Source organism: Schistosoma mansoni (assembly GCF_000237925.1).
Source record: "Schistosoma mansoni, WGS project CABG00000000 data, supercontig 0199, strain Puerto Rico, whole genome shotgun sequence".
In the NCBI taxonomy this organism is placed as follows: domain Eukaryota; kingdom Metazoa; phylum Platyhelminthes; class Trematoda; order Strigeidida; family Schistosomatidae; genus Schistosoma; species Schistosoma mansoni.
In genome coordinates this window covers 331,278-350,010 of record NW_017386074.1, presented here as the reverse complement: position 1 = coordinate 350,010, position 18,733 = coordinate 331,278, and the positions used below count along the sequence as shown (strand labels likewise).

Here is an 18,733-nt window from a genome sequence, read left to right as displayed (position 1 = left end):
CATTTATAATCTAAATTTATTTTCTATAACATATCTTATTCATTTTTACAGTTAACTACTCAGAAATAAGTGTAACTCACAATGTGATGTGGGCTACTTATATCGACATAAGTAGTATATATCATGAGTAAGGAATAGAATATCTAACAGCAGAAGATTGAGAAGATCAAGAAGAGAAGAACAGAAATAGAAAGCAATTGGTGTGGGAATTCAGGAACAATGAAGCTTGAGACAGTTATTGAACATATTGCAAATAGAGTATCAGAGTATGGTTTTTGTGTTTTTTTTTGTGTGCTAATTTCTTTGTTGGTTCCCCCTCACTTGTGTGCTCATTCACTAGTAGGTTCAACACTATTTAATTAATATCGTCATCTTTGTGATCAATAATCCTGTTGTCTTGTAATATAATCCTTTTATTTACACAAAATGTTTGCTTGGTATTTCAAATTAGATGTAACTAGGTTGAGTACATGCATGCATGTAAAAAATAGAAACGTTAAAGTAAGAGCTTTTTAACATTATAGAAATTTTATTATAGCAGACAGGTTACTGACTCTAAGGATTTATTAAAGGAAGATAATTCTTGAAAATAAGGGTAGTTTCCTTTTTTGGTAAGTTCGTTGCAAAATATTTTAAACACATGTACCTGATATCTATGTTACATCATCATGAATGTAGAAATAGTACTCAAAATAATGATATTTAATCTTGCTGTGTTATATCCAATCAATAATAATGAATGGTCTAGTCAGAAGGGGTTTTGTGAAGATTTCAGTATTTTCATAGTTGAAATCATGAGTCAATAGAAGCTAGACCACTATGAGAAACCTGGAAGCATTGGACGGCCGCGAGGCGAGATCGTGGATGCGCACTGCTGAGGAGTCCCACAATAGGACGAAACAACCGTCCAATGCTTCCAGGTTTTCCATGGTAGTCTAGCTTCAATTGACTCATGATTTTAACAATGAGAAAGGTCTAGCAATATATATAATTGGTTTCACAAAAAAGTAGAGAATCACCGGTTTTCTATTTTTTTGTTCGTGACAAAACTATCAATAATGGATATATATATATATATATATATATATATATATTAGTATCTCTTTTGATGCTTGTTTAGTCTATCATTGAAGATTAAGTCAATTATGGCTTACTGAAGATTTTTTCTAAATATTTAAGATTCAGATATAAACTATGAGATGTTAAGATACCAATAAAATCGGCCATAATACAAACAGACAAACTGAATTCGACCAGCATATACTTTAACATTCGGGAGCACTCAAGTTGTGTAACAGCAATGTGTAAGATCCAGTTTCATAACACACTGATAAAAATAACTAGAACACAGACATCAGATTGTGAAGTGTAGTACTAATTTTAGATAGAGTAAGTACGAACTTATAAATCACATAATATAAACGAACAGTTCTTGGAAATATTCTGTATTATCATTTTATGTCCTTGGAACCTCATCCAATCAAGCTGTAAAATATGATCAGGACTCAGTAGCTGAGTGAATAATGCGATGTCGTTTGAAGCGAAAGGTACTGAGTTCGAGTCCCAGAGTGAAAATCAACTCTGAAATGCAGGTACATCTAACTGACGAGTCCCAAATAGGACGAAACGCGCATCCTGTATTCCACTGCTAGCCACTATTCATCTTAGCTTTCTGTTTGTTAAATTTGAAAAGCTAAACGCTAAAAGTTGACATTGTAGTTAAGTGATTTCACTAGAGGGTTATATTCTAATATTATAATATATATTACTTATATTACATATCATTACATCTGAGAGACTTTTTTATAAATTTGTTTCATATTATTATTTTCAGAATTATTTACCATGTTCGTTGCAAAAAGTCATACATTACTTTTCACTGTAAACTTTATTACAGCAGTGAGTATCATCACAAGTATTGTCTTTTTATTATTATTATTATTATTAGCTTTATTTAATATTACATTTTTGGTACAATATAGAATTCTCAGCACAAAGTACTTCAACAAGTTTCCGTTTCTTACTTCTTCATCCTTCCTGACGATAAATATTGAGTGATCGCCAGTTAGAACTTAGCAGCCCAGTCAATCGACATCTGGATAATGTACATTCTTCTCGCTGCATATTGCCAGCAACCTCGATATCTCTGATTAGGCATTCTGTAACCTTTACAGCGAAAGGTCTTACACTTTTCAGAAACGCACCTGAATAGGTTGTACGATTAATAGGCATAATGATGTATTAAAACAAACGAAATTAGATAACTTGTTGAAATATCTAGATGACAGGAACAGGTAGCCCAGATGTTTAAACAGGCCGCCAATGTTTTTAAAAGAAAAAGTATCTTTGTGGTGATCTTTTTAAAACATTTAAAACAAAACAATTGGACAATAAAAACGATCAAAATACAATTTTACAAGTAGAGCAAAGATGATCTTAATTAAAAACTTAACAGTCTCCACAACCCCATGTCATTAATTACCATGTGCTCATTAGTGATAAGCTTCGTGAGAGAATTCTCGGAATTCTAATGAAAAGCTGTGGCCAGTGGAGTTAATCTATGTAAGGTGGAGACAGATTTCTACCTCACACAATGGAAGATGGTCACGTAATTTCGTGGATTGGTTGAAGTTAGACATTAACACTATTAGATGAAGGTTCGACGGTCTTGTGGTTAAGCTTTCGCATACGAGACTGAAGGTTCATGGTTTGAATCCGGTGTGCCTGATCGTGGATGCGCACTATTGAGGAGTTCAATAATAGGATGAAACTATCATCTAGTGCTTCCAGGTTTACAATGGTGATCTAACACCGATCGATTCATGGTCTCAATGTAGAATGAAGTGAATTGAAGATTAGGTGAACTGATCAATAAGATGTAAGAAATAGCCTACATAGTAAATAATAAAATCATATGACTTTTATAGTACGTTTAGAATTTGAGTGAGGATAAAGATAGAGATTTTATGGAAAAAGGTTTTTCTCTTTATGCGCGTTTGTTTAATGGTGTCTCTGAAATGTATATACATTGATTTGACTGTAGTTTTCAAGTTATGTCAGTAACATGTCTTGTTACTAATTGACAGACAAACTTTTCAAATTAAAGATATTATAGGCGAAGGAAATTTCCGTGCTGTTGATGTTAATTTCTCAAGTGGTAGGTAATTTTCTACATATAGTAGTACGTAGTAAAATAAAGGGAATGTCACGATATTATCAAACATAGTCAGACTTTCTCAGGTATCAAATATGTATTCGACCACACATTACATTCTAATTCATACTCATTGGTTATTTGAACCTTCCCACGGATATTTGAAGCCACGAGTAATCAGTTCCATTTAGCGTTTGTGCACTCTGTGCAAATTTCTTATTAATTAGCAAAACGTCTAAGCAGATATGGATGGTGGCTAACAGTACAGTTTAGGATATGCGTTCCCTCCTGTTTCGTGCTTGTCACCTGGACGTACCTGCATCCCAAGATTTATATTCACCCCGTGACTCCAAAAGGGTATTGTAAGTTTGATTCTTGAACAAACTTCACTATCTTTTTCAAAATTGTAGTACTTCGCTATATACTATATACCACTAGTTATAAAAATTACCTGTACAGCTTAAGAAAATGACCGAATCGAACAGAAAACTTTCCTCAATTTAACGTCTTCATCCTTTTTAATGAATCAATAAGTTTCTTTCATTGTACCCAATCAAATGTACAGATCTCTCAATGGATATTCCGTGGAACTTACTTATACCTGATAGCCCTCGTGGAGGAGCATAGGCTGCTCATGAGGATTCTTCATCCAACTATGTCTTGTTCAATCCTTTCCTATTCCCATTCGTTTTTTGATACCTGCTTCCTATTTCCGACATGATATATTTCTTGTTCCTCCTCTTTTCCTTTTTCCCTTCGGGATTCCATGTTACGGCTTTCTTCTTGATGTACTTATATGACATATATGGAACTAGTCATCCTTAAATTCAGTTAACTCATTTGTTGAAGAAAATCAAACTACTTCACGGTGTAAAACAACATGGTATTTCAGTGATTTGTGATAAGATTAGTTATGTTCATTTGACTTCCTAAAAACGTTATCAAATTGAGATGAGCAGAAAATTATAAGAAATTATACACTTATAAATAGTAGCGAAACTATAACTTAACAATATAGTCTTATACAAATATAAAGTAGCCGTTCAATGCTCTCTGAAATATAACGTCACCATGATTTATATGAATCTTCAGAAAACATTATCTAGGAAGTAATTGTTGAAATCTTTTGATAAACAAACTTACTATCATTGTAGCAATTCGATAACTTTATACTTAAGGAGTGAGTTCAACATAAACTGTGGCATTGTATCAGGGACAAGTTAATGATAATTTAATTTGATCATAAAAATTATATTTCAAACAAATTGTCTAAATACATAATTGGTTATGATGAAGTTTTGTTCTCTGAGCTGGATGGTTTGGTCATGAAGCTTTCATAGTCCTTTCGAACGAACACAAACTTCGGGTAGAAGCTCCACGACCAAACCATCCAGCTCAGAGAACAAAACTCCATCAAAACCATCCATCTGAGTTACAAATCTTCGTCACCGTCACATAATTGGTTAGTTTACTTTACCTTTTTTTCACTACAAGTTTATTTGCATATTAATAATATCTGGAGCTGGATTGTTTATGTTGTCAGAAGAAGCTAATTTTATGATATTGCGTAAAACAGTAAAATTATTTGAAAAACATGTTGTTCCACCAAGTCGAAATTATGGCAATGGTGTTGGAAAGTTGATTATGAAAATTACACGTAAGTTGATTTGTAATGAATAGAATTTCTTTACAAACTGTATTTATTTTTTATATAGTTGAGATCGTGAGTCAATTGATGATAGCCCACCATGGAAAACCTGGAAGCACTGGATGGCCGTTTCCTCCTATTGTGGGACTCCTCAGCAATGCGCATCCACGATCCCGCCATGCGAGATTCGAAACCAGGACCTACCAGTCTCGTGAGGCAGGATCGTCCAATAACGTTTTCTATATCAATAACTTATTGACAATAAACAACGTCTGAAGAAAATAAATGACTATTGGTAAACAAATGTTTAATAGGAAGATGAAATAAACAGACAGAAATCTTCTCTGCTGTCTTATTTTTATCTCAACTGAAAAGGTCATATCAAATACCTGATTATACAATAACACAAATAAGAAATCATGATCAGTACATGTGTAAGCCATATATGACATGAAGTCAGAAGAATGAGGGAACACTTAATTAAATATAATTGTGTAGCTGTGAAACACGACAAAGGTTTATAAGTCAAATCAAAGTTTACAATCAGTGGTATATGAAAATATCATAACTTACGCATTTAACAATAGTACAATAAAAATATAAGCTACGATTATGTATAGGATGATTCTGAATATTTAAGATTTCTTGAACCTACATGTAACAACTACCAAATACCAATTATGGTTAATGAACAATACAACAGTGACTCAATTTCGTGTATTGGTTGAAGTTAGACATTAACACCCTTGGAAGCCGGCTCAGTAGTCTGGAGGTTCGCAATCGCGCGGGACGAGGTCGTGGATGCGCACTGTTGAGGAGTGCTACATTAGGACGGAACGGTCATCCAGTGAATCCAGGTTTCCTATGGTAATCTAGCCGTAACTGACTCATGAACTCAACCATTAAATTACTATAATCTCCACAAAACTCCTTTCTGATAACAATACATATCTTACTGCCCAACAAAGTGTTTAAATCAGCCTTTTTCCTATACTTAAATGAATCACTGTTGAAATAACAAACTTAAGAAAAAAATAAGATCCTGATAATGAAGAACTTGTGAAATAATTTAAAGATTTATGGATCAATTCTAGAAAAATTAAAGCCATAAAACAAATTATTATAGTGGATAGTAGTCACGGGAAATCGATGAATTTATTGCTATTTGACATTTGTCAGTGAGAGACATATACAATCTTAAAGGAACTGATATTCCATGTTGAATATGAACTTTTATCATTTATGGTATCACTGTACAGTTTTGTTGTACCTTCAGTATTAGATACTTGTCAAGTGAATAATCATACGTTTTTGACACTTATTAATTGTCATTTATGAACCAGTTATATATAAAAGCACAGAAGTATAATAAGCAAAGATGGATAGTGGCTAGCAGTGGAATCCAGTTTGACGCGCGTTTCATCCTAGTTGGGACTGGTCAGCTGCATGTACCTGAATCTCAGAGTTGATGTTCACTCTGGAACTCGAATCCACTACCATTCGCTTCAAACGCTATCACGTTATCCACTCAGCTACTGAGTCCTGATACTTTTAATTTATGACAGATAATTTCATTTTAATGATAGTTAGTAGTGTTTCTAAACTTGATAGGTTGTATTAGATTTATTCTCAATTCCTATTCATTATAAATTACTTTTAAATAAAGTAAATATTCTAAGATTACATCGTCTATTGTTTTGTTCTCTTTTCTAGAAAATTTAAGTATTGCAGTGTTTACATTCAGTTTAAGTAATTTATTAATTTGTATTATTGGATTGATTGCTATATGGAATCAAAAATCTACTTTATTAAGGATGGTAAGAATTATAATTATATTCATTGATAATTTGATTCTAAATTTAAAGTCGAACAATGATGTTAATTAAGTTCAATTAGTAATGTTTGCTTGTAACTTCCCAGTGTTGTTTAGGACTGCAATTGAACAGTCTCTTGTTGACTTATGTTTATCTTGTGAAGATTGCCTCAATATTGCCCCAAGTCACAAACATTATAAACAGAAATAGATAGTGGTTAGCAATGGAATCCAGGACACGCGTTTCATCTTATCTAAGACTAGTCATCTGTATGTATCTGCATTCTATTCCTACAGAAATAAAGATTTTTTCATAGTAAAATGTGGTACTTTATTATAGAATGTGAGAGGTCAACTGAAACAAATAACTGTTCTCTTTTCATTCAAACAAATTTTTGACCATTGTTTTGTGCCTCGTTTAGGCTGGATTATTGAACTGATCCAAATGTAAAATTGGGGAATTTTTTCATAGTTGAAATCATGAGTCAATTGAAGCTAGACCACCATGGAAAACCTGGAAGCACTGGATGGCCGTTTCGTCCTATTATGGGAATCCTCAGTAGTGCGCATCCACGATCCCGCCTCGCGAGATTTGAACCCAGGACCCACCAGTCTCACATCAGAGCACTTAACCGATATACCACTGAGCTGGCCGGCATCCAACGGTGTTAATGTCTAACTTCAACCAATTCACGACTTTGAGCAACCATTCACCAGTTGTCTTCAGTGAGTTGATATCTCTACATCAGACTTGTTTGAACTCCACTGGTCACTGCTTCCCACTAGAACTCAAGGAAATATATATCTAGAAGTCAATCACTAGTGAGCATATGATTTTTTTTCGCAAGCACAAAGGAAAACTGTTTATAAAACAAAATGCAGATAATATTTCCAAACTTCAATGGATCGTAGAAGTCAAGACGAACATAGTTTGTTGAAATGTATCAACATATCTAAAAATAGCTATCAAAATACATTTTTGTAATAGTTTTCAGCATACATATGTACTACTATTAAAATTAAGTAATATTATTCAATTGTAAAACATTATGTATTTCTGAAATTATTTTCCTTTTCATTGTATCTATTTTAAAGTACCAAATAATACTAGGATTCCTTGTTCTTGGACATTTATTGCTAACCGTTGGATACTATTTCAGTAAACAAACTGTAAGTTAAGATTGATGTATGTAGAAAGTGTAACATAATTTTACAAATAAGTAAATGTATATTATATGTGAAAATTATATTTGAAATAATCTCAGCAGTTGAAATTTAAATAATTCCAACATTTCGTCCAGCATCCTTTTCCCCATGGAGGAGCTATTGTAGTGAACAGAACACTAGTTGGGGACAATCGAATGTATTTAGACAAAAATTACAGACTATCTCCCTAAATTCTGATAACCATACAACAAACAGTTAATTTGAAAATTAACAACCAATTGCCTCAATGTTCACTGTTCCTTCTGCAAATATCAGTTCATTTTCTCTAATTCCATTGTTCATGCATTTTCCTACCAATTGCGCTTCATTTCAGTTCTTTTTTAATCGGTCTTCTACCAAAATACATTCTATATCTGATATAAGTAGACCACACTACACTATGACTACCCCCCAAGATTCTTCATCGAACTTCATCCTATACAATGCTTTCCAGTTGTTTCCAATCATTATTTATTCTTTTGATATCTGCTTCCACTTTCTATCAAAGTATTCGTTCCGATATTGACGAATATTCATATAAAGTAAATATATGGTTGAATGTCCAAATTAACATTGAATATGAATCATCTCAACAGTAACAATTTTATTTTGTTTAACAATCCTAAATTTTAACATGCTATAACTTCAAACGATGTACTTTGTCATAAATCCGACTACTTTTCGGTTTTATTAATTTAGATGTATAATTTTAGGATCTAAGGAGAATCTATTGAAAAGAATATTCTTCGTTCATATATGTATGTTTTAGAGATGATGGGAAATCTTTTAGAGATTATATACTGTAGTGAACAAGAACACGTATGGGGACAGTCGAACGTATTAGAGTACAATATTACAGACTATCTCACTAAAATCTGACAACCATACAGTAAATGGTTAATTTGTAAAATAACAATCATTTGTCTTATTTTTGATTGTTCCTTCTGCAAATATCAGTCCATCTTCTTTGATTTCATAGTTCACTCATTTTCATACCAATTGCGTCCCGTTCCGGTTATTTCCTTATCAATCTCCTAATGAAATACATTCTATGCCTGACTATCACCATATACTACTTATGTGGATATAAGTAACCCACACCACAATACAATCTACTGAGATAGAATTGAATATATTAGTTTTATAATGTGATGGAATTTTTAAATAAATGTAATGTACCGTTTTATAATTATTGATATACTGAAAGATTAAGAATAAATAAATTTCCTCGTTCGATTCGTTCTTTTTACCAAATGTCAAAATGAGGATATTCATGATATGGTAATGGATTAATTGAAGTGCTCCATAGATTTACTTGTCTGTAAATTAAAAAAGACGAGGTCAAAGGTAAAGAACATCTTACTTCCTAAAAACTTGTATGGATCACTTAATTAATTAGTTAACTAATTAAATGTTTACCTACTTGTAAACGAATGCCTGTTAACCCTCATGGAAGAGCATAGGCCGTCCACCAACACTCTCCATCCAACCCTGTCCTAAACAACCCTTTTCAGTTGTTTCCAGTCGCTATTGATTCTTTTGATATCTGCTTATAATTCTTGTCACAATGAGTTCTTTGGCCCTCCTCTTTTTCGTTTCCCTTCAGGATTCAAAGTTAGCTCTTGCCTCGTGATTCAGTCTGATGATTTTAGCAATGTATATCCAATCCACCAATTCCATCGTCTTTTTCTAATTTTCTCACGAGCTGGAAGCTGGTTTATCCTCTCTGAAAGAAGGCTATTGCTGATGGTATCTGGCTAATGGATGTTGAGTATTTTGTGTAGACAATTGTTCAGAAATACTTGTAAATGTTTGATAATGGTTGTAGTAGTTCTCCACGTTGCAGCTTCGTACAGTAGAACTGTCTTGACGTTAGTATTGAAGACTCTCACTTTGATATTGCTTGACAGACAGTTGTTTTGAGTTCCATATGTTCTTCAGTTGTAGAAATGCTGTCATTGCTTTTTCAATCCTCACCTATATGTCTCCATCAGATTCTCCTTGTTTATCGATGATGCTGACCATGTATGTGAACGTTTCATTATCTCCCAGAGTTTCTCCATCAATTGTGATTGGGTTGGTGTTCTCTTTGTTTTACTTGAGGATGTTGCTTTTTCCTTTGTGTATGTTGAGGCCTAGTGATGCAGAGGCTTCTGCCACACTGGCTGTTTTGACCTGCATTTGTTCGTGTAAATGGGATAGAAAGGGTCACTGTGCTGACCACTTTTCCTGGTACCGATAGTAGTGTGATGCATCTGTAACTTTCACGTTTGCTCAGATCTCCTTTCCTTGGTATCTTTATCAAGCATCCTTCTTTCCAGTCTGTCTGTACTTGTTCTTGCTCCTAAATCTTCCTTAATAGAACATGAAGCATTTTCGGATTTACAATTGATATAAGAAGAATTGTGTATTTGTTACTTTTAACACTCACTTTCACTCTGTGTTGGTAAACAAATAGTTTTTCGTTATCATTTTAACATTTTGAGTGTTCTTCAAAAGTACTTTTTCTGGTGATCCTGTATGATATGAATATGCCTGTGGATGAGTGCGTACATGGGGAGTACAAAACCATGGGAATAAAGGTTATGAAGAGATGAACGATTCCGATCTTGTTCATATGATAAATACTACATGATGGATTATGACAATTGTTGTATAGTCCACGATAATCAGACATTTTCTGACATACAATAAGAATGAAGTTTGTCATTTTATCGAACGATATGCAACATCAGTTTGCTTGAATGTAAATGATATATTGATCAAACCAATCTTTTGATAATTCAGGACGGTTTTACCTCATGACTAGAAAAATGTTAAAGTTGATAACATATTTATGTTGCTTGAATAAGTGTAACAAATATAAATTCACTTAGTATTGTTTGTTTGAATCTTCTCATTGATGTTTAGGACTGCGACTGGACAGTCTCTAATTGGCATATGTGCATACTGTGCGTATTGCCTCGATATAGCCTTAATTCGTAAGTATTGTAAGCGAAGATGGGTAGTGGCTAACAGTGGAATCCAGGACGTGAGTTTCGTCCTATTTGGGACTCATCAGCTGGATGTACCTGCATCTCAGAGTTGATGTTCTTTCTTGGACTCGAACCCAGTACCTTTCGCTTCAAACACCATCGCGTTATCCACTCGCCTGCTGAGTCCTGATAGCCACTCGCTTGTGCAATGGGGTGAACAATGGGGTGTAACAAATAGATTTCTTCAGTTCTGTAATATCAGATAACTAAAAAAGCTACTCCTTTTTCTATAATTATTGCTATATCCCATATTAATCATCTTTTTTAAATAACATTTAGACTGAAGATCATTTGAAAGATTATATTAAAGGTTTAATGACAGAATATGTATCACTGAGAAGTGGAACTCCAACAAGCTTATTTACTGCCAGTGTAATGGTTATGGTAAGTAGAAATAAAGTTTGATAACTGTTAAGATGAGGTGAATAAGTATCATCGACAAACTATGAAAGTTATTTATTATAGGGACCAACATTTGCATTTTTTTCTAATGCATCGTGTTCCCATTATTCATGCGTATGACCATGTGGGTTTTCCAGGTTTAAAAGTATAGGCACATCAGCTGCCTTTTCTCGTATTCTGATTGAGGGTTGATAGGTAGAAGATTTCCAATTTGGCTAATAAGCGATACGATATTAGCTCACTTGCACGTGATATCAATACTGTTGGTTTAAACATAGCTGAACATGATAATATCAGTAATATTCATACTAATGATCCCAAAAAATTGTACATTTTCATTATAGCGTTTTAGTGTCAGTATGATACATTAGTCATAGAGACATTTGGTAACTTGAATACTAGTTTTCGCTAAATGAAAAATCTATTCCCACTATTGCCTGATGATCTATCTGAAAAGTAATTTAATTTAAAGCCAGTAGTATTCCTCAACATTATTATGTGGTGTCAGTGGTTGTCTCATAAAGGTTTTCAGGAATAAATTAGCAACAGTCATTCACATAAAGTCACAGATGTGTGTTGGCTCAAGCTGCTATCACACATTACCTCAACCAGATGAAATTACTAAGATAAATAATAAAAGAAACAATATTGTAACAATGTTTTTGAGAAGGACTGAACTTTGAAAACATGATACGGAAAGGCACAGAAAAGATATTTATGAGGGAGCAGTGAGTTTCAAGATCTGGTGAAGAAGAGTGAATAGATACAATGTGCTGTAGAAAATGATGGATTATGCTATTCAAGATATCCAAATACAGATCACAGTTATCGTGCAGAATCCAACCAGGCAGTTTGCATCTACTAAGATAGCTCAAAACTATGGTTAAAAATTCATGAACTGATACCATATTATGCTTCGGCCAGTCATTTATTATTTATTTATTTAAACACATAAATATTGGTACAAAGGGGCACCAGATATATATGCGCCACACAAATCTCATTCGATTTGTGTGAGGGCTGTGATACTGCCCAGGTGACCAGATTGAAGCAGGTGGTTTTCTTAGCGGGCCACAACCGGAGCCATTGATATAAAGGTCTGATCCACAAGGCAGTGAAGCATCGTGAAATGCAGTCCCATGTTAGCTGGTGACCAACGATTGATTCATACGTCATTTGTTCCCTCAGGATACTGGAGCCCATGTGCAATATTGGTTTGGAATCAGGGTTTTCCGACTCCCCTAGGTAGGCTTTCCGTGTCCACCGACCCGGTTAAAGCGCCGGACACCCGCTTTTCGTCCTCTCAGTATTGTAAACAACAGTAATGCCACGAGAAGGCAGTGAGTAGGACTTCCTTGGCAGGGGCTATATACGCGTGGCCATGTGAGAGCATTTGGAGAGGGAGAACGGACTCTCCCCACTCTCGTTTGTACCAGGGCATTTGAAGGCTCGGCCAGTCATAGCTTTTCACCAGCCTATTTTATTACTAGCAAACATATCCCATCAAGATAAGAGATTGTTAGGAATAATGAACTCATTTAGTATCTGTTAATGTTTTAATAAAAAAACTAGGCAGGAAATATTAATGAACTATTATTAAGTAATGACATATAAAACCAAGTCCATTTAAAAATTATAAATCCATCACATAAGCTAGGCATAAATAAATCATGAAATTAACTTTACATCATTATTAGTAAGGGTTTAGATTATTACATTGTTGACATTCGTGAATGACGTTTATTCAATCTTTGTTGGTATGCCGATTAAACATGTTAGTGGTTATCTGAAGTCAATAGTTCAACGGATTACCGATTAGGCGTTTAGAAAGATATTGGGTTCAATCATTGGCATTAAGCATAGGTACTTTCGACTAACGAGTTTTAAATAGAATGAAACTCGCGTTCTAGAATACACTGACAGCGACAATCCACATATTTTTCAAAAAATAGATTGTTTTTCTAAATATTTGAGATTGATTATAATGAAAACATTCACTGGGATGGAATAGGATTACAAATGTGTTTTACATTGTTTATTGTTTCAGTTAAATTGTTGTGGAGCCACACATAGTCAGTCTGGTTGGAAATATCCAAAGTTTGATCCAACTGATGTTTACGATAACATAATTTATATAGGTAAGAACAAAAGAAATGTATTTTATACTTCAACTCAGATGATCACTGTATAGTTCATCGATTTCATATTGACTACCATTTAGGTTCACCAACAAAATTTCTGTGTAGCTATCAGATTACGTAAATAGATATCTTAGTTCATTCTGTCTAACCAGTAGGCAGTTTTGCACCAAGATTATAAGTAAGCTGACGGTAGCTAATAAGATGTATGAATGATCTTGAGAGAAATTATGAGTCTAATTATGTTCGAAATGGTTTTACTGAGGATTATAATCAAAGTCATAATAGCTAATCTATGATGTCGATTTATTGAAAATCATTCAAAATCCTCATATAGGGTAATTATTCAGATTTATGAGTATACTACTACATATATACTACATAGGTTACTACTATACATATATGAAGTTTTCTTTCATTTATCAATGATCATAATATTTACTTACTAACTTACGCCTGTTACTCACAATGGAGTATAGGCCACCGACGAGCATTCTATAACCACTCTGTCCTGAGCCTTCCTTTCTAGTTTTATCCAATCTTTGTTCATGCTTCTCATGTCTGTCTCCATTTCTCGGTGTAATGTGTTCTTTGGTCTTCCTCTTCTCCTTTGGCCTTCAGGATTTCATGTAAGAGCTTGTCTTGTGAAAGAGTTGGGTGATTTCCTCAATGTGTGTCCTACCCACTTCCAGCGCTTCTTCCTGATTTCTTCCTCCACTGGAATCTAGTTTGTTCTCTCCCACAGTAGGATGTTGCTGATAGTGTCTGGCCAATGGATCCCAAGTATCTTGAGTAGACAACTGCTAATAAATACCTGTATCTTCTGGATCGATAGTCATATTATCCTATTATATCCCGTCTAATTTTTATAGAGGAGTACTGTTAAACGGGAAATAACATGGAATTCTCATCAAAGATGTAAATATGATTATGTAGTTCTTCCGATTGCGAACTCTTTGCTTACAACACCTCACCCCCCGAAAACCAATACAGACTTAATTGCGATTAAAATTCTATAACTGAGAATTTATGATGAGTTTTTAAACTTGTGCTCTGGAATTCGGCGACAAATTTAGAATCTGCTTTTTACCTTAATCAAATCCAATTTATTGTCACCAGTTAATTTACATGTCATTTTATCCTGTGTATTTGAGAAGTTATTTTCAGATTATGTGTCCCAACGTGTTCTATAATAAAATTACTTTTAATAGACTTAAATAAAAAAATTTCCATGGTTGAGATCATGAGTCAATTGAAGCTAGACCACCATGGAAAACCTGGAAGCACCGTTTCGTCCTATAATGGGACACCCCAGCAGTGCTCATCCATGATCCCGCACTCGCGAGATTCGAATCCCGGACCTACCAGTTTCGCGCCAGAGCACTTAACCGAGAGACCACTGAGCCGGCATTCAACGGTGTTGAAATCTCCACAAAACCCCCTTCTGATAAAAAAATTTTCCTCTAGTCACTGACTATATGTTTGAAGAACGGTAATGTGGTAACCTGTATTTAAGTTATTTTAACTAGATTCATATAAAACATTGAATAAACATTTCTGGAGGAGTTGGTTTTTTTTGGCTGAGTGATTTAATTTTTAAAACTTCATGATCTATCTAGAACAACATCATGAGCTCAAACTTCAGCTTGAAGTGACTAATAGTTAGCCTTTTACGACAGTGAGTTTGAACTCTAAATTCCAATGATTTCTTATACATTTGATAAATCTCTTCATTCAACTTGACTCACAACCTCATTATTCTTATCAGTCAATAATTAGCTCTATTTCAATGTGTTTTCTATCGATTTTTTGAATGATTTAAGTGCAAATGAATTTGAAGTAAATCGAACGTTTCACCTGGCAATCTGGTTCAAGCTTTTCCTTGAAAAAGCTTGCACCAGATGTCTTACATCAACTCGGCACCCAAATACTGTGAAACTATTCGCTCTAATTTAGACGAAAGTTCTTATATATTATTAGCAGATCAGACAGTTTATATTTTAGATGATATTAATATTCTTAGAAGTTTTCATCAAACCAGTATATGTTATTATAAGCAAAGATGAATAGTGGCTAACAGTGGAATCCAGGACTCGCGTTTCGTCCTATTCGGCACTCGTCAGCTGGAAGTACCTGCTTCTCAGAGTTGATGCTTATAATACTTGTTATGTAAGGCTATATCGAGGCAATACGCGCAGTATGCACATATGTCTAATAAGAGACTGACCAGTTGCAGTCATAAGCATCAATGAGAAGATTCAAACAAACAATACTAAGTGAAGTATATGTTATTATCTAGTATTTTCTTCCTATTTATTTTTCTTTTCTAAGGAATAAATCAACCTATACCATGTTGTAGAATGAATGATCAATTAGAAATAATCAATACTACATGTCCATATGAATATACAATATACAATAGTAATATTGGAATTAGTTGTGATAAACCATTTGCAGAAGAAATATCATTTTATTTGAATATAATGGTATTTGGAAGTATTTCAGTTTTATTAATTAATGTAAGTTTATTTTGCTGCCTTTGTTATTCATTACTTCATAAGTATTCTGAGGATGATATGAAGGGATAAGAAGATGACATTATATATAGGCCAATGCCCTATTATGTCTATTCATTATGAACTTTGTTCTATATAAAGAGTGTGAACTCTTGTTCAGTATGGCAATTTTATTCTGTGTATTGATTTTCACAGAAGATATCTATGGCCAAAATAAGAGAAGTCATTGCAGTAAGTCTTCGGTAATAAGGATAAGAGAGCTATCGACCTATATTAATCCTTGCAGTTTGTAACACTGGTGGAGTTTCAAACTCGTTTTGAATATATAAATAGAAAGTGCTGATATTGTGTTCTGATAGAAAGTTCCAGTAATTCACTACTTGGTGTGAGAAACAAAACTCGACATGTAGACTATTTGACCTCGGTTTTTGAACTTTCTTAGAATATCTTCTCAAATGATCAGTCCTAGGCGGGAGGAAAACGTAATACGTATTAATATCAAGGTCATTGTTCAGTAAACGATAAGTGATTTGGGACTTAATTATCATCATGTTTTGAAGTCAATAACTCTTCGTTATATCACCTTTTTGTGCTCTCGCTTTATGTCGTGAGGACTGTTATAGTTCGCGTTTCACAGTATAACAAGTAGGATAAAGCATTTTACAATGGTTTCTGATTGTTAAGTGAAGGAAATGATACTGCGGACTCAGCAGAGTCGATACGTACGTGACAGAGAGGACTTCCCATACATAAAAGTAGGCTTACTAGTTACAACAGTGCAGATGAAGCCAGTTTTCCAGTTATAACAGAAACATACTTTAGTAACTTCCCTTGATGATTCACGTTTTTGCAAGTCAATTATTATTATTAGTAATTGTCATATTTTGTCATAATATTGATCGGTTCATTATCCTGTAGTGCCGCGATTCGTTAATCGTTCGTTTCGATAATCGATATAATTCTAATCTTAACGGCGCGTAAAATCAGAGGACAAAGGATAGCAGCAACTACAGTTTATTGTCGAATAACTCAGGTCAGAAAGTTAACAACACCCGAGCGAATAATAACGAGCGAGTGAACAGGCGAATAAGCGAAGGAAGTGAACGAGGCGGAAATGACATGCAGTGGAGATGGCTGGGAAGCCAACTCGATTTAAACAAGCGTTAATCAACATTTATAGTCGGACAAAAATGAGTGGCAGACATATGATGAATAAGATACGAAGTGTGCACACATATACGCTCATATAAAAAGTACTCAAGGTTAATAAGCAAATGATTAACAAGATCAAAATATGACTCATAATGGATAGGCGAATTGGCTTGGCCAGCAACAAGAATAAAGTATATGGGCTTAACATAACAACTGATACTACAATCCCAATTAAAACTAAACAATCTCCACAACCCTATACTGATAATGATTGCTGCTTCATTCTGAATTCAAATTTCATAATATCATATAGCATTGCCAAGAATTGCACTCAAGACGTACAGGGTCATGGAAAGTGCATTATTGTTTGTCGAAATGTTCGAATTCATTCATCTAAAATTTCACACTCAATCAATTCATGACATAATACGATTGTAAATCAAAATTGTCAATAACGGCGGTCTTCTCACAAAATTGAATTCTATAAAACACATCGTCACTATAAGAAGTCAAAAGTGTACTTCAGTAATTGTCACTAGTTAATACAATAATGGACAGCTGACAGATGCATTTCCAGTGAGGACCAGAGTCAGACAAAGCTGTCTACTCTCCCCCTTCCTCTTCCTTCTAGTAATCGACTGGATTATGAAGACTTCAACATCTGAGGGGAAACACAGAATACAATGAAAATCTCAGAATCAATTAGACGACTTGGACTTCGCAGATGACCTAGCCCTTCTATCTCATACGCACGAACAAATACAGACAAAGACAACAAATGTAGCAGCAGCCTCTACATCAATAGGCCTTAACATACACAAAGGAAAAAGCAAGATTCTCAAGTACAACACGGAGAAAAACCAACCCAATCACACTTGATGGCGAAACTCTGGAAGAGGTGGAATCATTCATGTACCTGAGAAGCATCATTGATAAACAACGAGGATCTGATGCAGATGTAAAGGCGAGGATTGGCAAAGCAAGGGCAGCATTTTTACAATTGAAGATCATATGGAACTCAAAACAACTCCAAACTAACTTCAAAGTGAGAATCTTCAATACGACCATCAAGACAGTCTTACTGTACGGAGCTGAAACGTGAAGAACTACTACATGCATCGTCATGAAGGTACAAGTATTTATAAACAGTTGTCTACGAAAAATACTCAACATTCACTGGCCGGATACTATCAGCAACAGCGTTGTATGGGAGAGGACAAACCAGCTTCTGGCTAAAGAGGAAATTAGGAAAAGACGTTAGAAGTGTATAGGACATACATTACAGAAATCACCAAACTGCATCACGAGGCAATCCCTAACTTCTAATCCTGAAGGGAAGCGGAAGAGAGCAAGTTCAAAGAATACATTAAGCCGGGAAATAGAAGCAGTTATGAAAAGGATGAATATTAACGGGAAAGGATTGCTCAGGACAGGGTTGGATGGACAATGCTGGTGGTCGGCCTATGCTCCTCCACGAGGGGTAACAGCCGTAAGTAAGTAAGTAAGTTATACAATAATCTCCATAACCAATCATTTAGACACTTATTTCATATATTTACACAAAAAACCTTGCCAACAATTTTCAATCAAAGGAGAATATTGAAGAAGTTTGCGAATATATTTTTAATTTTGTTCGTTACATAGGTAATCATGTTATGCATTGGAGTGA

The 18,733-nt window shown here is 34.4% G+C and overlaps 1 protein-coding gene across 1 annotated transcript in view; it reads left to right on the top strand.

Annotated features, from left to right (window-relative positions):
• Positions 1 to 426: 426 nt before the first annotated feature.
• The window catches only part of Smp_140130 (hypothetical protein), a gene marked incomplete at both ends in the record, with an annotated part of 52,540 nt that continues 34,233 nt past the window's right edge, over positions 427 to 18,733 (top strand). The window contains 4 exons of the mRNA XM_018793665.1: positions 427 to 501; positions 11,136 to 11,240; positions 13,306 to 13,396; positions 15,728 to 15,915. Of these exons, the coding sequence (XP_018647128.1) occupies positions 427 to 501; positions 11,136 to 11,240; positions 13,306 to 13,396; positions 15,728 to 15,915 (459 nt within the window). The remainder of the gene's footprint in view (positions 502 to 11,135; positions 11,241 to 13,305; positions 13,397 to 15,727; positions 15,916 to 18,733) is intronic.